The sequence below is a fragment of the Psittacula echo genome (genome assembly GCF_963264785.1).
Source record: "Psittacula echo genome assembly, chromosome: 19".
NCBI lineage: Eukaryota > Metazoa > Chordata > Aves > Psittaciformes > Psittacidae > Psittacula > Psittacula echo.
Window position 1 is genome coordinate 1,874,521 of NC_137755.1, and position 22,638 is coordinate 1,897,158.

Sequence of the window (22,638 nt, forward strand, 5' to 3'; positions counted from 1 at the left end):
TGCACTCTCCAACATGGCCGCCTCCATGTGTCGATCCAAGATGGCCACCCCCGTGTCTCGATCCAAGATGGCCGCCTCCATGTCTCGATCCAAGATGGCCGCCCCCATGTCGTCTTCCGTCCCCCCCCCCCCCCCCGCCGTCCCCTCAATGGCGCCGCCCAGTGCCCAGCTCGGCCTCTGATTGGCTCAGGGCGCGGGGGGCGTGTCCGGGGCGGGGTCCGCCCGCAGCAGGAGGCGGGCGGGGGCCAGGGCGGAGCCCGGGGGGGGGCTCCCATTGATGAGGAGCGAGAGGGGGGAGGGGACCCGGACCCCCACGAACGAGAACGTCTGCGGGGGGAGGGGAGAGAGCCCATAGGGACCCATAGACCCTATAGAGCCCCATAGACCCCATAGAGCCCCATAGAGACCCCATAGAAACTCCACAGACCCCATATAAAGCCCCCCAGCCTCCTATAGAGACCCCAAAGACCCCATAGAGAGCCCAACAGACCCCTCTAAGCCCCCATAGAACCCCATAAACCCCTATCGACCCCACAGACCCTTACAGAGACCCCATAGAGACCCAGAGACCCCCATATAGAGCCCCACAGACCCCTGTAAACCCCATATAGAGCCCCATAGACTCCTATGGAGCCCCAAGACCCCATATAGAGCCCCATAGAGCTCACAGAGCCCCACAGAGACCCCATAGAGCCCCACAGACCCCTATAGATCCCCATAGTCCCCCATAAAGCCCCATAGACCCCTACAGACCCCCCATATAGAGCCCCACAGACACCTCTAAGCCCCCGTAGACCCCCATAGAGCCCCTTAAACCCCTATAGAGCCCCACATAGACCCCCCCCAGACCCCATATAGAGCCCCATAGAGTCTTATAAAGCGCCATACCCCCCATAGACGCCTATAGAGACCCCCATAGAGCCCCATAGGTACCCTATAGACCCCATATATAGCCCCATAGAGGTCCATAGCCCCCCATAGCCCCCTATATAGACCACTACAGAGCCCCATAGACGCCTATACAGCCCCATAGAGCCCCATAGACCCTTATAGAACCCCACAGACCCCCATGGAGCCCCATAGACCCCCATAGAGCCCCATAGACCCCCATAGAGCCCCATAGGGCTCCACTGACCTGCCCCTGGTGCTGGTGCAGGTGGTGCTTGAGGCAGGGCCGGGGCACGGCCACGCTGTCGCCGACAGCCACCGTCCAATCAGGAGCCGCGTTGTAGACGGTGACGGCGGCCACGCCCCCTGCTCCGTCAGCCAATCCCAGGGCGCTATTGGGGGGGGGGGGGGGGAGGGAGGGGAGGGGGTTAGCGCCTCCCTCAGCCCCACCCCTTCTTCCATATAAGGAAAGGGGTGGTCACGTGGGGGGGGGAAGGGGGCGGGGCTTACTATGGGACCCGCCCCTCCGGGGCGCAGGTGAAGAGGACGCGGCCAATGAGAGCGCGGCGGGGGTTGGGCCCCGGGCGGAGCTCGCTCAAGGGGGCGGGGCTTAGGGAAGGGGGGAGGGGGGAGGGGGAGGAGGAGGAAGAGGGGGGAGGGGCGGCGGGGTCCGGGCGGCTCCGGCGCCGCTTCCCGCGGGAAGGGGGCTGGGAAGGGGGAAGAGAGCGGTGAGAGCCATGGAGGGACAGGGACAGCATGGACCCCATTGACACCCATTGAGCCCCACTGAGCCCCACTGACAGCCATTGACACCCACTGAGCCCCACTGAGCCCCATTGACACCCACTGAGCCCCACTGAGCCCCACTGACAGCCATTGAGCCCCATTGACACCCATTGAGCCCCACTGACACCCATTGAGCCCCACTGAGCCCCATTGACAGCCATTGACAGCCATTGAGCCCCATTGACACCCATTGAGCCCCACTGAGCCCCATTGACACCCATTGAGCCCCACTGAGCCCCACTGAGCCCCACTGAGCCCCATTGACACCCATTGACAGCCATTGAGCCCCATTGACACCCATTGAGCCCCACTGAGCCCCATTGACACCCATTGACACCCACTGAGCCCCACTGACAGCCATTGAGCCCCATTGACACCCATTGAGCCCCACTGAGCCCCATTGACACCCATTGACAGCCATTGAGCCCCATTGACACCCATTGAGCCCCACTGAGCCCCATTGACACCCATTGACACCCATTGAGCCCCATTCACACCCATTGACAGCCATTGAGCCCCACTGACACCCATTGAGCCCCATTGAGCCCCATTGACAGCCATTGAGCCCCATTGACACCCATTGACACCCACTGAGCCCCACTGAGCCCCATTGACACCCATTGACACCCACTGAGCCCCACTGAGCCCCATTGACACCCATTGACACCCACTGAGCCCCACTGAGCCCCATTGAGCCCCATTGACACCCATTGAGCCCCACTGAGCCCCATTGACACCCATTGACAGCCATTGAGCCCCATTGACACCCATTGAGCCCCACTGACACCCATTGAGCCCCACTGAGCCCCATTGACACCCATTGACACCCACTGAGCCCCACTGACAGCCATTGAGCCCCATTGACACCCATTGAGCCCCACTGACACCCATTGAGCCCCACTGAGCCCCATTGACACCCATTGACAGCCATTGAGCCCCATTGACACCCATTGAGCCCCACTGAGCCCCATTGACACCCATTGACACCCATTGAGCCCCATTCACACCCATTGACAGCCATTGAGCCCCATTGACACCCATTGAGCCCCACTGAGCCCCATTGACACCCATTGACACCCACTGAGCCCCACTGACAGCCATTGAGCCCCATTGACACCCATTGAGCCCCACTGAGCCCCATTGACACCCATTGACAGCCATTGAGCCCCATTGACACCCATTGAGCCCCACTGAGCCCCATTGACACCCATTGACACCCATTGAGCCCCATTCACACCCATTGACAGCCATTGAGCCCCACTGACACCCATTGAGCCCCATTGAGCCCCATTGACAGCCATTGAGCCCCATTGACACCCATTGACACCCACTGAGCCCCACTGAGCCCCATTGACACCCATTGACACCCACTGAGCCCCACTGAGCCCCATTGACACCCATTGACACCCACTGAGCCCCACTGAGCCCCATTGAGCCCCATTGACACCCATTGAGCCCCACTGAGCCCCATTGACACCCATTGACAGCCATTGAGCCCCATTGACACCCATTGAGCCCCACTGACACCCATTGAGCCCCACTGAGCCCCACTGACACCCATTGACAGCCATTGAGCCCCATTGACACCCATTGAGCCCCACTGAGCCCCATTGACACCCATTGACACCCATTGAGCCCCATTCACACCCATTGACAGCCATTGAGCCCCATTGAGCCCCATTGACAGCCATTGAGCCCCATTGACAGCCATTGACACCCACTGAGCCCCATTGAGCCCCATTGACTCCCATTGAGCCCCACTGACACCCATTGACAGCCATTGAGCCCCACTGACACCCATTGACACCCATTGACTCCCATTGAGCCCCATTGACAGCCATTGAGCCCCATTGACACCCATTGAGCCCCACTGAGCCCCATTGAGCCCCACTGACACCCATTGACAGCCATTGAGCCCCACTGACACCCATTGACACCCATTGACTCCCATTGAGCCCCATTGACTCCCATTGAGCCCCACTGACACCCATTGACACCATTGACACCCATTGAGCCCCATCGACCCCACTGATCCCATTAAGCCCCATTGATCCCATTGGCCCCCATTGACTCCCACTGCCCCCCATTGATTCCCAGTTCCCCCCTCCCCCCACGTGACCCCGATTGGCCCCGCCCCCTCTCACCCGATTGGCCAGCGCGGCGCAGAGGCGGGACAGGAAGTCCAGGAGCTGGGCGTGGCGCCGCCGAGGCTCCGCCCACCCGGGCGCCAGCGCCCCCGCCCGGCTCAGCCCCTCCAGGGCCGCCCCGAAGCGCTCCTCGTACTGCAGCAGCTGCAACGGCGCCTCCCATTGGCTGCCGCGCCCCACACACGCGCCCTGATTGGCTGATCCCCCACCCCTCCGCCCCTAACGGCGCCTCCCATTGGCTGCGACTCCCGCGTTATGGCGCCCCCTGCTGGCGCGGACTGAGAAGCGTCTCCCCCATTGGCTGCGACTCCCCCTCCCCACCGAGCCGGCTCCCGCACTATGGCGCCCCCTGCTGGCACAGACGGAGAAGCACCTTCCCCATTGGCTGCCGTGCCCATGGGCTGCGCTCTCATTGGCTGCCGCCCCACCCCGTGTTGGCCACGCCCCTTGGACTGCCTTATATGGAAGGCCAGAGCCCCTGCCATAGGTTCTTAATCAGCCAATAGGAAGGGTTTGGGGAGGCCACGCCCCCAAGCTGGGTTCTTGCACCCCATTGGACAGCTCAAGCGCCCGGGACCCGCCCCCTGCACCCCATTGGCTGACTCACGGTGGCACGGTTGAGGTGCAGGTCCGGGTTATTGGCTGCTTCCGGGTCCACGCGCTCCTATGGGGCAAGGCTATTGGCTGGGAACGCCCCATAGAGAGAGCCCTCTGCCCCATAGCGATACCCCATAGGAACCACCCTGCCCCATAGAGAGCCCTCTGCCCGATAGCAACACCCCATAGGGACCACCCTGCCCCATAGAGAGCCCTCTGCCCCATAGCAACACCCCATAGGGACCACCCTGCCCCATAGAGAGCCCTCTGCCCCATAGCAACACCCCACAGAGACCGCCCTGCCCCATAGTGAACCCCCATAGGGACTCCCCTGCCCCATAGGAACACTCCATAGGGAGCCCCCTACCCCATAGGCACCTTCTGCCCCATAGCGCCAGCCCATAGAGACTGTATAGGGACTTCCCTTCCCCATAGGAAGACCCCATAGGAACCACCCTGCCCCACAGGAACTCCTCTGCCCCATAGAGACCCCCCAGCCCCATAGGGACCCTCCCAGCCCCATAGGGCCCCCCTGCCCCACATACGGCCTGTGCGTAGGCGCCCAGGGCCCGGCGCGCGGCCTCGGGGCTCTGCCCCCCGGCGAAGAAGAGCGAGACGTAGGCATTGCCCAGGACATCTGGGGGCACAGAGACCCATAGCGACCCACAGAGACCCATAGGGACCCCATAGCGACCCATAGGGACCCCATAGGGACTCAGAAAGACCCCAAAGAGCCCCATAGACCCACAGAGCCCCACACAGACCCCATAGAGACCCCGTAAAGTCCCCATAGGCCCCCATAGAGACCCCACAGCTGCCCCATAGAGCCCCACAGAGACCCCATAGAGCCCCCCCCCCCATAACGCCCCAGAGAGCCCCATACACCCCCCATAGCGCCCCATAGACCCCCATAGCGCCCCATGACATCCCATAGAGCCCCATAAGACCCCCATAGACACCCGACAGACACCCCACAGCACCCAATGACCCCCCCAGAGCCCCCCCCACCCCAGAGACCCCCCACAGACCCCCATACACTCCCCCATAGCGCCCCACAGCTGCCCCATGACACCCCATAGACCCACCATAGAGCCCCACAGACACCCATAGCGCCACACAGACACCCCATAGCGCCCCATAGACCCCCATAGAGCCCCCATAGAGCCCCATAGCGCCCCATAGAGCCCCCATAGACCCCCATAGCGCCCCATAGCGCCCCACAGCTGCCCCATGACACACCATAGACACCCCATAGCGCCCCATAGACCCCCCATAGCGCCCCATAGACACCCCATAGATCCCCCGTAGACCCCCATAGACACCCCATAGACCCCCATAGCTCCCCATAGATACCCCATAGACACCCCATAGACACCACATAGACCCCCATAGCGCCCCATAGAGCCCCATAGCGCCCCATAGACACCCCATAGACCCCCCATAGACCCCCACAGACACCCCATAGACACCCCATAGACCCCCCATAGACCCCCATAGACACCCCATAGACCCCCCATAGACACCCCATAGATCCCCCGTAGACACCCCATAGCACCCCATAGACCCCCATAGACACCCCATAGACCCCCCATAGACCCCCACAGACACCCCATAGACCCCCCATAGACACCCCATAGATCCCCCGTAGACACCCCATAGCGCCCCACAGACCCCCATAGCTCCCCATAGACCCCCATAGCGCCCCACAGACACCCCATAGCTCCCCATAGCTCCCCATAGCACCCCATAGACCCCCCCATAGACCCCCATAGCGCCCCATAGCTCCCCATAGCGCCCCATAGCTCCCCACAGCGCCCCACAGCTCACACCAGGAGGCCCCAGCGCAGGGCTGGCAGCGCACGGCGGCCTCGGCCTGGGCCAGGCTCTCTCGCAGGGCCCCGGCGCCGCCCCCCCCGGCCCGGAGCACCACGGACAGGAGGCGGCGGGCGCGGGCCTCGGCCCCCGGCGTGACGTCACGGGGGCGGGGCTACGGCGGCGGCCAATGGGAGGAGGGCGGGGGGGCGGGGTTAGAGGCAGCGAGGAGCCAATGGCGGGCTTTAAGCCCATAGAGCCCCTATAGAGCCCCATAAGCCCCTATATCCCCCCCTTTAAGCCCAGAGAGCCCCTATAGAGCCCCATAAGCCCCTATATCCCCCCCTTTAAGCCCAGAGAGCCCCTATAGAGCCCCATAAGCCCCTATATCCCCCCCTTTAAGCCCAGAGAGCCCCTATAGAGCCCCATAAGCCCCTATATCCCCCCCTTTAAGCCCATAGAGCCCCTATAGAGCCCCATAAGCCCCTATATCCCCCCCTTTAAGCGCATATAATCCCCTATAGAGCCGCATAAGCCCCTATATCCCCCCCTTTAAGCCCATAGAGCCCCTATAGAGCCGCATAAGCCCCTATATCCCCCCCTTTAAGCCCAGAGAGCCCCTATAGAACCCCATAACGCCCTATATCCCCCCCTTTAAGCGCATATAATCCCCTATAGAGCCGCATAAGCCCCTATATCCCTCCCTTTAAGCCCATAGAGCCCCTATAGAGGCCCATAACCGCCTATATGCCCCCCTTTAAGCCCATAGAACCCCTATAGAGACCCATAAGCATCTATATCTCTCCTTTAAGCCCATAGAGCCCCTATAGAGCCCCACAACCCCCAACCCCCCCCCTTTAGCCCCATATAACCCTCTACATACCCCATATTGCCCTATATAGCTCATACACCACCCTATATATCACATACAACCCCCAATACAAACTCCTATACACACCCCTAATCCCCATACAACTCTATATCCCCCCCAACCCCCATAGAACCCCCTATATCCCCCCTAACCCCCATAGAACCCTCTATAAACCCCATATAACCCACCCTTAACCCCATAGAACCCCCTATATCCCCCCTAACCCCCATAGAACCCCCATAGAATCCCCTATACACCCCCCTAACCCCCACATAACCCCCTATAAACCCCAAATAACTACCCCTAACCCCCATATAACCCCCTATAAACCCCATATAACCCCCCTAACCCCAATAGAACCCCCTATATCCCCCCTAACCCCCATAGATATCCCTATACACCCTCCTAACCCCCATATAACCCCCCTTACCTCCATAGAACCCCCTATACACCCCCCTAAACCCCATATGACCCCCTATACACTCCCCTAACCCCAATAGAACCCCCATAGAGCCCCCTATACACCCGCCTAACCCAAACAGAACCCCCATAGAGCCCTCTATACACCCCCTAACCCCCATATAACCCCCTATAAACCCCATACAACCCCCGCAACCCCATAGAACCTCCTATACACCCCCCTAATCCCCACAGAATCCCCTATACACCCCCCTAACCCCAATAGAACCCCCATAGAACCCCCTATACACCCTATATAACCCGCCCAACCCCCACAGAACCCCCTATACACCCTATATAACCCCCCCTAACCCCCATAGAACCCCCTATACACCCCATATAACCCCCCCTAACCCCCATAGAACCCCCTATACACCCTATATAACCCCCCCTAACCCCCATAGAACCCCATATACACCCTATATAACCCCCCCTAACCCCCATAGAACCCCATATACACCCTATATAACCCCCCTAACACCCATAGAACCCCCTATACACCCTATATAACCCCCCCTAACCCCCATAGAACCCCATATACACCCTATATAACCCCCCCTAACACCCATAGAATCCCATATACACCCTATATAACCCCCCCTAACCCCCATAGAACCCCCTATACACCCTATATAACCCCCCCTAACCCCCATAGAACCCCCTATACACCCTATATAACCCCCCTAACCCCCATAGAACCCCCTATACACCCTATATAACCCCCCCTAACCCCCATAGAACCCCCTATACACCCTATATAACCCCCCCTAACCCCCATAGAACCCCCTATACACCCTATATAACCCCCCTAACCCCCATAGAACCCCCTATACACCCTATATAACCCCCCCTAACACCCATAGAACCCCCTATACACCCTATATAACCCACCCAACCCCCATAGAACCCCATATACACCCTATATAACCCCCCCTAACCCCCATAGAACCCCATATACACCCTATATAACCCCCCCTAACCCCCATAGAACCCCCTATACACCCTATATAACCCCCCCTAACCCCCATAGAATCCCATATACACCCTATATAACCCACCCAACCCCCATAGAACCCCCTATACACCCTATATAACCCCCCCTAACGCCCATAGAACCCCCTATACACCCTATATAACCCACCCAACCCCCATAGAACCCCATATACACCCTATATAACCCCCCCTAACCCCCATAAAACCCCATATACACCCTATATAACCCCCCCTAACCCCCATAGAACCCCCTATACACCCTATATAACCCCCCTAACCCCCATAGAACCCCCTATACACCCTATATAACCCCCCCTAACCCCCATAGAATCCCCTATACACCCTATATAACCCGCCCAACCCCCATAGAACCCCATATACACCCTATATAACCCCCCCAACCCCCATAGAACCCCATATACACCCTATATAACCCCGCCTAACCCCCATAGAACCCCCTATACACCCTATATAACCCCGCCTAACCCCCATAGAACCCCCTATACACCCTATATAACCCCCCCTAACCCCCATAGAACCCCCTATACACCCTATATAACCCCCCCTAACCCCCATAGAACCCCATATACACCCTATATAACCCCCCCAACCCCCATAGAACCCCATATACACCCTATATAACCCCCCCAACCCCCATAGAACCCCATATACACCCTATATAACCCCGCCTAACCCCCATAGAACCCCCTATACACCCTATATAACCCCGCCTAACCCCCATAGAACCCCCTATACACCCTACATAACCCCCCCTAACCCCCACAGAACCCCCTATACACCCTATATAACCCCCCCTAACCCCCATAGAACCCCATATACACCCTATATAACCCCGCCTAACCCCCATAGAACCCCCTATACACCCTATATAACCCCGCCTAACCCCCATAGAACCCCCTATACACCCTATATAACCCCCCCTAACCCCCATAGAACCCCATATACACCCCATATAACCCATATAACCCCCCCAACCCCCATAGAACCCCCCTAACCCCCATATACATCCTATATAACCCTATATAACCCCCTCTAACCCCCATAGAACCCCCTATACACCCTATATAACCCCCCCTAACCCCATAGAACCCCATATACACCCTATATAACCCCCCCTAACCCCCATAGAACCCCCTATACACCCTATATAACCCCCCCTAACCCCCATAGAACCCCCTATACACCCTATATAACCCCCCCTAACCCCCATAGAACCCCCTATACACCCTATATAACCCCGCCTAACCCCCATAGAACCCCCTATACACCCTATATAACCCCCCCTAACCCCATAGAACCCCATATACACCCTATATAACCCCCCCTAACCCCCATAGAACCCCCTATACACCCTATATAACCCCCCCTAACCCCCATAGAACCCCATATACACCCTATATAACCCCCCCTAACCCCCATAGAACCCCCTATACACCCTATATAACCCCGCCTAACCCCCATAGAACCCCCTATACACCCTATATAACCCCCCCTAACCCCATAGAACCCCATATACACCCTATATAACCCCCCCTAACCCCCATAGAACCCCCTATACACCCTATATAACCCCCCCTAACCCCCATAGAACCCCCTATACACCCCATATAACCCCCCCTAACCCCCATAGAACCCCCTATACACCCTATATAACCCCCCCTAACCCCCATAGAACCCCATATACACCCTATATAACCCCCCCTAACCCCCATAGAACCCCCTATACACCCTATATAACCCCCCCTAACCCCCATAGAACCCCCTATACACCCTATATAACCCCCCCTAACCCCCATAGAACCCCATATACACCCTATATAACCCCCCCTAACCCCCATAGAACCCCATATACACCCTATATAACCCCCCCTAACCCCCATAGAACCCCCTATACCCCCCCCCGGCCCCACTCACATGCGCCAGGGCCCCCCTGAAGCAGGCTCGGGCTCCCTCCAGGTCCCCCCGGCCCCAGCGGAGCTCTCCCAAGCGGATCCAAGCAGAGGCCAGGCCCGGATCCAGCTTCACGGCCCGGCTCAGGGCCTGCTCCACTTGGGGGGCAGCGGTGGGGCAGACCCCCAAGGCCTCGGCCTGCAGCTCTAAGGCTCGTCCGCGGGCCTGTTGGGACACTAGGCCCAAACACACACACACCCCCCCATCAGTGAGCCCATTGGAATCAATGGGGCAGCCCCATAGCGCTCCCCTCTGCCCCACAAGTACCGTGCACGCCCTCCATCAAGCTCACGGTCCGCTCCATCTCCCGTTCCAACGTGACCTCGGGGTCATCCGGGGGGTCAGAGGTCAACGATACCCGCAAGCGCTGCAGCTCCGCAACGAGCTCCTATGAAGGGGGGGCGGAAAGGGGGTTTAAAGGGGGGGGGGACCCCCCCAAAACGCTTCCGGACCCCCCCCAAAAAGGGGTCCCCGGGTCCCCCCCTTCACCTCCAGCCTCTTCAAGGCCTCCTCATCGCCGTCCCCCTCCTCGTCGGCCCCCTCGGCGCCGGCCTCGGCCTCCGGCCCTTCCGCCGCTGCCGCCATCGCCACCCGGCGGCTGGGCGGGCTGGCGCATGCGCAGAGGAAGAGGGCGGGCAGCCCGCTCCCGCCCTCTGGGCATGCGCGGGGGGCGTCAGCCAATGGGGAGAGAGGAGCCACCCCCCCTCCCACCCCGGCCTCCCCTCAGTCAGGCGGCGGCCGCCGAGGAGGCAACAGCTGCCGGGGGTGAGGCCTGCAGTGGCCGTTTCCCGCTTTATCCTCCCATTTCCCCCTTTATTTCCCCCTTCCCCCCTTTATTTTCCCATTTCCACCCTTATTTCCCATGTCCCCCTTTTATTCCACCCTTCCTGTCCCATTTGCCGCGTTAGCCCCCCTTTATTTTCCCATTTCTCCCTTTATTTCCCCATTTCCTGCCTTATTCCCCTTTATTTTCCCATTTCCACCTTTCCTCCCCTTTATTTTCCCCATTTCCCCCTTTCTTTCCCCTTTATTTTCCCATTTCCCCCTTCTTTTCCCATTTCCCCCCTTTATTTCCCCCTTTATTTCCTCATTTCCCCCTTTCTTCCCCCTTTTTAACTTCAATTTCACCCTTTCCTCCCTTTCTAAGCCCAATTCCACCTTTTCCCCCCTTATTTTATCCCAGTTTCCCCTTTAACCCCTTTATCCCCGGGCTTTCCTCTTCATTCCCCTTTCCTTCCCTTTTTAACCCCATTCCCCTCCCTTTTATCCCTTTTTTTTATCCTTTCCCCATTTTTAACCCATTTTTAACCCATTTTTAACCCATTTCCCTCCGCACCCGCTTCGCTTTCAAGCGCTTTCCCCCCATTTCCCGCCCCAAAACGCACTGAAAACACCTCAATTTCACCATTTACTCTTCAATTAAACGTTATTCGCCTTAAAAACTAAATGTTTTTTGCCGTAAAACACGGCGAAAACGGTTAAAAACGGCGTGAAAAAGTAATAATTCGAGCGGTTAAAGGGTTAAGGGGGGGGGGGGCCGGGGACGGTTGCGGCCTTGTTGGAACGGAACGGCGGTAAAACAGCAATAAACGGGCAATAAAACGACAATAAAACGATAATAAAAGGATAAATACAATAAAATCCCCCCGCCGGCGTGAATTAAATCCTTTGTAAAGCATTAAAAGACGAAAACGGAACCTTTTCAAGCGTTTAAAAGCCGAAATTCAACGTTTAGACACGGAGAATCCAGCGGGGTCCTGGAAAAAGGGGGGAAGAAGGGATTAAAGAGGTGAAAAACAGACAAAAAACATAAAAATAACGAGTTAATTGCGTTAAATTAAAGCTGTTTTGCTTTATTTCATTAAGAATCCATTAAAAAGGAGGGGTTTTGAAGCGGGGAGGCAAAACCCACCCGGAATTGGGGTAAAAAGGGGGAAAAATCGGTTAAAACCCGAACTGAATAACATGAAAACGAAAATAAAGCGGCTTTAATGACATTAAAACGAATTTAATACAATAAATCCACGAGAAATAGAGAATAAAGCGGATAAAAAGCGGTTTAGGGCAGGAAAACGGGGGGAAAAGAGCCCAAAAGAGCCGAAACTGAGGTAAAAAAGCCTCCGGTTGCGGTGAAAAAAGCTTTAATTCATGATTTAAGCGACTTAAAAGCGAATTAAGGCGATTAAATGTTAATTAAGATATAAAATGAGGCTGGAAATGGGGGGTTACGGAGGTATAAAGGGGGCAGAATGGGGGCTACGTTCACTGAGGTAAAAAGGGTCCTAAACGGAGATAAAACCCCATCAAAACGCGTTAAAAACGCCTCAAATCGGGTAATAAATGTAATGAAGTGATTAAAATATAAAGTAAAATGGTTAAAAAAGGGGTTTATGGGGATAAAAGGGGGAAAAGCCACGTGGGGAGAGGGGGGGAACTGAGGTAAAAAAGTCCTAAATGGAGATAAAACCCCATCAAAACGCGATAAAACCGCCTCAAATCGGGTAATAAATGTAATAAAGTGATTAAAATATAAAATAAGATGATGGAAAATGGGGGTTTGGGGGATAAAAAGGGGAAAAGCCGCAGGGGGGGAGGCAAAACTGAGGTAAAACCCCGCCCGAACGCACATAAACCCCACCAAAACCTCCATAAAACAGGCGGAAAGCGGTGAATTAAGCTAAAACCCACATAAAAATAGGAAATAAAGGGGAAACAAAACGGTGTTTACTGAATTAAAGGCGTTTAAAAAGGGGAAGGGCTCGGGATGAGGTCAAAAGCGCCCAGATGGAGACAAAAAGCGCCGGAAACGCGTGAAAATCGGCCGAATAAAGGTAAAAAAGGAGAGGAAAAGGAAAATAAAGGTAAAAATAAAGGGGTTTAAGGAGCTTCAATGAGGGGACCCCCCCCACCACCACCTTTAAGCCCTGTGCGGCCCCGCAAACTCCGCCGGAGCCACCGAGCTCCGCTCCCCGGGTGAAGATAAAGCCGCGGGCGCTGCTCTGCGACCCCGCTAAAACCCCGCTCGCCCGAGGCTGGCGGCGGCGGGGGGAACGCGGGTCGCGGCCTGGGGTAACCGGATAAAAGCGAGCGCGGAGCCGCTCTTACCAGAGAGATCCGCCCGCGGCGCCGCCCGGCGCGGAATGAGCACCGCCCGCCACTGCGCAGGCGCCAATTCGGGCGCGCCGCGTTCCTATTGGGTGAGGGGGAGGGAGGGGGCGTGGCCTCGAGTGGTGGCGCGAAGAGGGGTGGAGGGAGGTGGGCGCTGCCTTATAAGGAGATGGGATGCAAATGAGGGGGAGGGAGGCGGGCCTTTACTTCCTTATTAGGAGACGGATGCAAATGAAGGGAGGCGGGCTTTACTTCCTTATAAGGAGATGGAATGCAAATGAGGGGTAGAGGGATGCAAAGGGGGGAAATGCTTCACTTCCTTATAAGGATATAGGATGCAAATGAGGGATAGGGAGGCGGGGCTTTACTTCCTAATAAGGAGATGGGATGTAAATGAGGGGAGGGAGGCGGGGCTTTACTTCCTTATAAGGAGAGGGCATGTAAATGAGGGGAGGCGGGGCTTTACTTCCTTATAAGGAAATGGGATGTAAATGAGGGGAGGGAGGCGGGGCTTTACTTCCTTATAAGGAAATGGGATGGAAATGAAGGGGAGGGATGCAAAGGAGGGGGTGTGGCTTTACTTCCTTATAAGGAGATGGATGCAATTATGGGAAGGCGGGACTTTACTTCCTTATAAGGAGTTGGGATGCAAATGAGGGGGAGGCGGGGCTTATAAGGAGATGGGATGTAAATGAGGGCATGAGGGATGCAAAGAAAGGGGGCATGCTTCATTTCCTTATAAGGAGATGGCATGCAAATGACGGGAGGAAGCCGGTGCTTTACTTCCTTATATGTAGATGGCATGCAAATGAGGGGGAGGCGGGGCTTTACTTCCTTATAAGGCAGGAAGGGGTTGGGGGATGCAAATTAAGGGGAGAGGGGCGTAGCTTCACTTCCTTATATGGAGATGGGATGCAAATGAAGAGGGAGGTGGCGCTTTAAGTCCTTATAAGGTGCAAAGAGTCGGGGAATGCAAATGAAGGGGAGGGGGCGTGGCTTAACACCCTTATAAGGAGACGGTATGCAAATGAGGGCGGCGCTTCACTTCCTTATAAGGAATAAAGAGGCGGAGCCTTGGTGGAGGGGCGGAGCCTTTATGAGGGGGCGGGGCCAGCTCAGTCTCGCCACGTGACCTCCACCTCGTCCGTCCTGTACCTAAGGGGGGGGAGAGGTCAGAGCCCCATAGATGAGTCCCAGCCCCATAGATGTGGGTCCCAGCCCCTATAGATGGGGGTCCCAGCCCCATAGATGGGGGTCCCAGTCCCATAGATGGGAGTCCCAGCCCCATAGATGAGGGTCCCAGCCCCTATAGATGGGTCCCAGCCCCATAGATGTGGGTCCCAGCCACATAGATGGGGGTCCCAGCCACTATAGATGGGTCCCAGCCCTATAGATGGGTCCCAGCCCCATAGATGTGGGTCCCAGCCACATAGATGGGGGTCCCAGCCCCTATAGATGGGTCCCAGCCCCCTACATATGGATCCCAGCCCCATAGATGTGGGTCCCAGCCTCATAGCTGTGGGTCGCGGGCGCTCACCTCTGCGTGATCCCTGATTGGTCGAGCTCGGTCACCTGACCCACCCGCAGCATCTCCCAGCCCGCCTGCGCAATCATGGCCCCATTGTCAATGCAGTACCTATGGGGAGAGGGGGGGGTGTCCAGGATCTATGGGGCTCAGCCCCATAGATGGGGGCCTGACCTATAGATATGGGTCCCAGCCCGCTATATATGGGTCCAGGTCCCTATATATGGGTCCCAGCCCCTACATATGGGTCCCAGCCTCATAGATGTGGGTCCCAGCCCCATAGATGTGGGTCCACACCTCTCATCAGTGGGGCAGAGCGTGACCCCCCGGGCACTGCACATCGTCCGCAGCATCTCCTGCAGGCGCTGGTTACCTGGGGGGGGAAGATGTGGGTCCTGCCCCATAGATGTGGGTCCCCACCCCATATCTATAGGTCCCACCCCATATATGTAGATCCCAGACCCCTATATATGGATTTCAGCCCCCTATATATGGGTCCCAGCCCCATATCTATAGGTCCCAGCCCCATAGATGTTGATCTCAGCCCCATATCTATAGGTCCCACCCCCTATGTATGGGTCCCAGCCCCATATCTATAGGTCCCAGCCAAATAGATGTTGATCCCAGCCCCATAACTATAGGTCCCGCCCCCTATATATGGGTCCCAGCCCCGTACATGTTGGTCCTACCCTTTATATATGGATCCCAGCCCTATAGATGTTGGTCCCAGCCCCATATCTTTAGGTCCCGCCCCCTATATATGGGTCCCAGTCCCTATATATGGGTCCCAGCCCCATATCTATACGTCCCAGCCCCATAGAGGTGGGTCCCAGCCACTATAGATGGGTCCCAGCCCCATATCTATTGATCCCAGCCCCACAGATGTGGGTCCCACCCCCTATATATGGATTCCAGCCCCATAGATGTGGGTCCCAGCTCCACAGATGTTGATCCCAGCCCCATATCCATAGGTCCCACCCCCTATATATGGTTCCCACTCCCTATATATGGGTCCAACCCCATAGATGTGGGTCCCAGCCCCACAGATGTTGATCCCAGCCCCATATCCATAGGTCCCTGCCCCCTATATATGGGGCCCAGCCCCACAGATGTTGATCCCAGCCCCATATCCTAGGTCCCGCCCCCTATATAGGGGTCCCAGCCCCATAGATGCACCTCTCACCCCTTATCCCCCCTCCCCCCCACCCCCTTTTCCCGCCAAACCCGGAAGCCACGCCCCCTTCCCGCCACCACGTGACGCACAGGCCACGCCCCCCACGAGCAGCAGGTGCGGGGCGCGCGTCAGCGCCAGCGCCCTCTCGGTGACCTCGGCCAGCATGGCGAACGCCGTCTCCTGCAGGGGGCGCCAGGGCGCGGAGCCCGGTTAAGAGACCACCCCCCCCCCCCCCCCCCCCCAAGGAACCCGGATAACAGACACCAGAACCCGGTTAATGGACACGAGAAACCCGGATAACAGACCGCAAAACCCGGTTAATGGACACCAAACCCCGTTAATGGACACCCAAACCCGGTTAACAGACCCCAAACCCGGATAAGAGACCCCAAAAGCCGGTTAATAGACCTGAAACCTGGTTAGTAGACCCAACACCCCTATAATAGACCCCAAAACCCCCTTAATAGATGCCAAAACCCCGTTAATAGACCCCCAAACCCCCTTAATCGACCCCAAAACCCGGTTAATAGACCCCAAACCCAGATAATAGACCCCAAACCCCATTAATAGAACCGAAAACCCAGTTAATAGACCCAAAACCTCGATAGTAGATCCAAACCCCCTTTAATAGACCCCAAAACCCCCTTAATAGACCCAAAACCCGATTAATAGACCCCAAACCCCCTTAATAGACCTCAAAACCCGATTAATAGACCCCAAACCTCGTTAACAGACCCGAAGCCTGGGTAATAGACCCCAAACCCCATTAATAGACCCCAAACCCGGATAACAGACCCCAAAACCCGGTTAATAGACCTGAAACCTGGTTAGTAGACCCAACACCCCTATAATAGACCCCAAAACCCCGTTAATAGACCCAAAAACCCAGTTAATAGACCCAAAATCTCGATAGTAGACCCAAAACCCCTTAATAGACCCAAAATCCAGATAATAGACCCCAAACCCCCTTAATAGACCCCAAACCCCCTTAATAGACCCCAAAACCCTGTTAATGGACCCCAAACCCCGTTAATAGACCCCAAACCTGGATAACAGACCCCAAAACCCAGATAATAGACCCCAAACCCAGATAATAGACCCCAAACCCCATTAATAGACCCCCAAACCCCCTTAATAGACCCCCAACCCAGATAATAGATCCAAAACCCCATTAATAGACCCCAAACCCCCTTAATAGACTCAAAAACCGGTTAACAGACCCCCAAACCCAGTTCATAGACCCCAATCCCAGATAACAGACCCCAAACCCCCATTAATAGACCCCAAAACCCCCTTAATAGACCCCAAATCCAGATAATAGACCCAAAACCCCATTAATAGACCCCAAACCCCCTTAATAGACCCAAAACCCGGTTAATAGACCCCCAAACCCCGTTAATAGACCCCAAAACCCCCTTAATAGAACCTAAAGCCCGGTTAACAGAGCAGAAACCCCCTTAATGGACCCAGACCCCTGTTAATGGACCCAAACCCCTCTTAATAGACCCAAAACCCCTTTAATAGACACAAAACCCCCTTAATAAAATCCAGAACCCCTTTATTAGACCCCAAACCCACTTAATAGAGCCCAAAGCCCCCTTAATAGACCCCAAACCCCTTTAATACACCCAAAACACCCTTAATGAACCAAACCCCACTTATTAGACCCCAAAGCCCCATTAATAGACCCAAACCCTGTTAAGAGGCCAAAAAAAACCCCTTAAGAGACCCCAGAACCCCTTAATGGACCCCAAACCCTGTTAGTAGGAACCCCCCCATCCCATAATAGCCGCTGTCACCTGCAGGGAGAAGCAGAGATCTTCGGGGGTCGCCTCCCCTGACGCCAACAGCTTCGGGGTGATGGCCTGCGGGGGGAACCCCGTTAGTAGACCCCCAACCCTCTTAATAGACCCCATAACCCCTTAATGGACCTGAAATCCCCTTAATAGAGGCAAAACACCGTTAATAGACCCAAACCCCCTTAATAGACCCAAACCTGTTTAATAGACCTGAAACCCGCTTAATAGACCCCAAACCCCCTTAATAGACCCCAAACCCCCTTAATAGACCCCAAACACCCTTAATAGACCCAAACCCACATAATAGACCCAAACCGTGTTAATAGACTCAAAACCCCCTTAATAAACCCAAAACCCCCTTAATAGACCCGAAATCCCCTTAATAGACCTCAAACCCACTTAATAGACTCAAACCCTCTTAATAGACCCAAACCTCTTTAATAGACCCGAAACCCCCTTAATAGACCCAAACCCCCTTAATAGACCCCAAACCCCCTTAATAGACCCAAACCCCCTTAATAAACCTGAAACCCCCTTAATAGACCCCATATCCCCATAATAGACCCGAAACCCCTTCAATAGACCAAAATCCCCTTAATAGACCCAAACCCCCTTAACAGACCCAAAACCCCCTTAATAGACCCAAACCTCCTTAGACCCAAAATCCCCTTAATAGACCCAAAACCCCTTTCATTGACCCCAAAACCCCTTTAATAGACCCAACCCCCCTTAACAGCCCCATCCGGGCCCATATCCCAGCATTCCCATCACCTGGAGGTGGGACAGGAGCCCAGAGAAGGACACGTCCATGCCTTTGACCACATAGGGCAGGTCCAGCAGCCGGCGGCCTCTATGGGGGACCCCAAGAGGGGCTATTAATGAGGTTTGGGGTCTATTAAGGGGGCTTGGGGTCTATTAAAGGGGTTTTGGCTCTATTGAAGGCATTTTGGTTCTAATAAAGAGGTTTTGCAGTGTTATTAAGAGGGTTTTCGGCTGTTGTTAAGGGGGTTCGGGATCTATTAATGGGGTTTGGGTCTATTAAGGGGGTTTGGGCTCTATTAAGGGGTTTCCGGGTGTATTAAGGGGGTTTGGGGTCTATTAATAAGATTTGGAATCTATTAAGGGGGTTTGGGGTCTACTAAGGGGGATCGGGGTCTATTTAGGGGGTTTGGGGCCCTATTAAGGGGGTTCGGGGTCTATTACTGGGGTTTGGGTCTATTAAGGGGGTTCGGGCTCTATTAAGGAGCTTTGAGCTCTATTGAGGGGGTTTGGGGTCTATTAAAAGGACTCGGAGTCTATTAAGGGAGGTTTGGGTGTATTAAGGGGATTAGGGCTCTATTAAGGGGGTTTGGGGTCTATTAAGGGGGTTCAGGGTGTATTAAGGGAGTTTGGGCTCTATTAAGGGGGTTTTGGGTCTATTAAGGGGGTTCGGGGTCTATTAAGGGGGTTCGGGGTCTATTAACGGGGTTTGGGGTCTATTAAGGGGGTTCAGGGTCTATTAAGGGGATTAGGGCTCTATTAAGGGAGTTTGGGCTCTATTAAGGGGGTTCGGGGTCTATTAAGGGGGTTCAGGGTCTACTAAGGGATTTTGGGCTCTATTAAAGGGGGTTTGGGTCTATCAAGGGGGATTAGGAGCTCTATTAACGGGGTTTGGGGTCTATTAAGGGGGTTCAGGGTCTATTAAGGGGATTAGGGCTCTATTAAGGGAGTTTGGGCTCTATTAAGGGGGTTCGGGGTCTATTAAGGGGGTTCAGGGTCTACTAAGGGATTTTGGGCTCTATTAAAGGGGGTTTGGGTCTATCAAGGGGGATTAGGAGCTCTATTAACGGGGTTCGGGGTCTATTAAGGGGGTCCTCACCTCCTCGCCATCACCTCCACGTTGTAGCCGGGGCTCGGGTCATTGGGCAGCTGCGGAGGGGGCGTGGCCAGCGCCGAAAGGGGGCGGAGTCAGCGCACCGCCCCCCCCCTCCCGTCCCCCCCCCCCCGTCCCCCCCCGTCCCCGTCCCACTAGGGGGCGCCGCAGTGGCTGCGCCCTTCCCCGCGGCGCAGCCAATGGGCGCGCAGCCCGGCTCGCGGCTCGGCCAATGGGGGCGCGGCGGCGCCGCCGCTCAGCCAATGGGGAGGCGGGGAAGGGGCGGGCACTGACCCGCAGCAGCCGCGCCAGCCGGTCCAGGCAGTTCCCCAGGGCCAGGTCCAGCGTCTCCCCGAAGATGCGGTAGCGGCGGCGGGAGAAGGCGATCACCTGCGGCGTGACGTCACGCGTGACGTCACGGGCCCCCCCCCCCCCGCACCCTCCTGACGCAGGGCCTTGCGTGTTGTCGTGGTTTATCACGTGTTATTGCGCGTTATCGCATGTTATCGTGTTTTATCACGTGTTATTGCGCGTTATCGCGTGCTATCACGTGTTATCACGCGTTACCACGTGTCATTGCATGCTATCACACGTTACCAGCTGTTGTTGCGTGTTACCACATGTTATCGTGTTATCTCATGCTCTCACGTGCTATCGCATGTTACCACGTGCTATGACGCGTTAACACGCGTTAACGTGTATTGTCACATATTATTGCATGTTATCACGGGTTATCCCGTGTTACTACATGTTCTCACATGTTATTGTATGTTATCACATGTTATCACGTGTTAGCACGTTATTGCATGTTAGCTCATACTAACACCCCACACAAGACCCCATAGACACCCCATAACCCCCATAACTTCCCCATCCCCCCATAGCACCCCATATCCCCCCATAGCCACCCCAAACCCACCCCATAGCGCCCCATAGCCACCCCATAGCGCCCCATACCCACCCCATATCACCCCATACCCACCCCATATCACCCCATATCCCCCCATATCACCCCATACCCACCCCATAGCGCCCCATACCCACCCCATATCACCCCATACCCACCCCATATCACCCCATATCCCCCCATATCACCCCAAACCCACCCCATAGCGCCCCATAGCCACCCCATAGCGCCCCATACCCACCCCATATCACCCCATAGCCACCCCATATCACCCCATAGCCACCCCATAGCGCCCCATAGCCACCCCATAGCAGGCACCTGGGTGTTGCCGCCACTGACGTAGAGCACGAGGGGGTCGCGGGCGGGCGCCAGCAGCCGCCCCATCTCGATGTGCCCCACGCAGTGATTGACCCCCAGCAGGGGCAGGGCCCAGAGCTGCGCCAGGGTGCGCCCCACGGCCGCCACCACCGCCAGCGGCGCCCCCAGGCCCGGCCCTGCGCCAACGACACGCGAAGGACATGCTAAGGACATGCTAAGGACACGCGACCCGAAACAGCTCCCAATGGGCTCCTATGGGGCTGACGAGGGTGTGAGATGGCAACAGGCACCCATGGGACCCCCATCTATGGGTTTGGGGGTGAACATGCTAAGAACATGCTAAGAACATGCTAAGGACGCGCGACCCAAACCACCTCCCAATGGGCTCCTATGGGGCTGGGAAGGGTCTCAAATGGAAGCAGGCACCCATGGGACCCCATCTATGGGTTTGGAGGTGAACATGCTAAGAACATGCTAAGAACATGCTAAAGACACGCAACCCAAACCACCTCCCAATGGGCTCCTATGGGGCTGGGGAGGGTCCCAAATGGAAGCAGGCACCCATGGGACCCCATCTGTGAGTCTAGAGGTGAACATGCTAAGAACATGCTAAGAACATGCTAATGACACGGGACACAAACCACCTCCCAATGGGCTCCTATGGGGATGGGGAGGGTCTGAGAGGCCAACAGGCACCCATGGGACCCCCATCTATGGGTTTGGGAGTGAACACGCTAAAAACATGCTAAGAACATGCTAAGGACACGGGACCCGAAACAGCTCCCAATGGGCTCCTATGGGGATGGGGAGGGTCCCAAATGGAAGCAGGCACCCATGGGACCCCCATCTATGGGTTTGGGGCTGAACACGCTAAGAACATGCTAAGAACATGCTAAGAACATGCTAAGGACACGCTAAGGCCCCCCCATTACCGCGGGTGAACGCGATCCCGTCCAGGTCCCGGGGCCCGGCTCCGGCGTCGGCCATGGCGGCGGCCACGAGGCCCAACAGCGCCCCCTGGTGGTGCCGCCCGACGGGGCCGGGGGCGAACCCTGGCGGGGGGGGGGGAATGACGTCATAAAGCAGGGGGATGACGTCATAAAGCGAAGGAGGGGGGATGGGGAAGGGGTGCGCGTGATGACGTCACGCTCCTCACCGTGCCCCGGCGGCGTGACGTAGGTGGCGCGGCGGCTGCTCAGGATGACGCCATCGCGCACCACGCCCGCCCCGACCTTATTGGCCGAGCCCTCCAGGCCCAGCACCGTCGGCATGACGTCAGCGCGTCGCCGGCGTGACGTCAGCGAGCCCGCCGCGTCCCCCGGCCTCGGTCCCCGCCGCCGCCGCCGCTCCCCGCGCCCGCCGCTTTCCCGCGCGCTCTGATGACGTCAGCCCGCCGCGACGCCCCGCCCCGCTCTCCCCACGCCCCTTCCG

At 56.6% G+C, this 22,638-nt stretch overlaps 1 protein-coding gene across 3 annotated transcripts; it reads right to left on the bottom strand.

Annotated features, from left to right (window-relative positions):
- Positions 1–33: 33 nt before the first annotated feature.
- On the bottom strand, positions 34–22,610 carry OSGEP (O-sialoglycoprotein endopeptidase). Of its 3 annotated transcripts, none has more exons than XM_080631818.1 (12): positions 13,630–14,143; positions 12,223–12,281; positions 11,014–11,177; positions 10,792–10,912; positions 10,489–10,700; positions 6,246–6,405; positions 4,964–5,055; positions 4,429–4,485; positions 3,819–3,965; positions 1,399–1,595; positions 1,136–1,280; positions 34–327 (listed from the first exon to the last, which is right to left on the bottom strand). In XM_080631818.1, exons 3-12 carry the CDS (start codon positions 11,107–11,109, stop codon positions 187–189), a joined length of 1,368 nt encoding a protein of 455 aa, XP_080487944.1. In that variant the 5' UTR covers positions 11,110–11,177; positions 12,223–12,281; positions 13,630–14,143; the 3' UTR covers positions 34–186. The 3 variants fall into 3 exon arrangements, 2 of the variants coding, with proteins under 2 accessions (XP_080487944.1, XP_080487945.1); XR_013958211.1 differs by lacking the exons at positions 34–327; positions 1,136–1,280; positions 1,399–1,595; ... (5 more) ...; positions 10,792–10,912; positions 11,014–11,177 and adding exons at positions 15,170–15,268; positions 15,455–15,530; positions 16,421–16,511; ... (5 more) ...; positions 22,140–22,259; positions 22,364–22,610 and having other exon boundaries at positions 11,920–12,281; positions 13,630–14,787; XM_080631819.1 differs by lacking the exons at positions 34–327; positions 1,136–1,280; positions 1,399–1,595; ... (5 more) ...; positions 10,792–10,912; positions 11,014–11,177 and adding exons at positions 15,170–15,268; positions 15,455–15,530; positions 16,421–16,511; ... (5 more) ...; positions 22,140–22,259; positions 22,364–22,610 and having other exon boundaries at positions 12,180–14,787.
- Between the last annotated feature and the right edge of the window lie 28 nt (positions 22,611–22,638).

What these genes read in the sequence shown, in the direction of transcription:
- OSGEP (XM_080631818.1), bottom strand. Translation starts at nt 11,109, where the DNA reads ATGGCGGCAGCGGCGGAAGGGCCGGAGGCCGAGGCCGGCGCCGAGGGG. An exon ending in CTTGATGGAGGGCGTGCACG is followed by an intron (nt 10,701 to 10,791) that starts GTACTTGTGGGG and finishes GTTTGGGCCTAG; the next exon opens with TGTCCCAACAGGCCCGCGGA. An exon ending in CTGCGCTGGGGCCTCCTGGT is followed by an intron (nt 5,056 to 6,245) that starts GTGAGCTGTGGG and finishes CTGTGCCCCCAG; the next exon opens with ATGTCCTGGGCAATGCCTAC.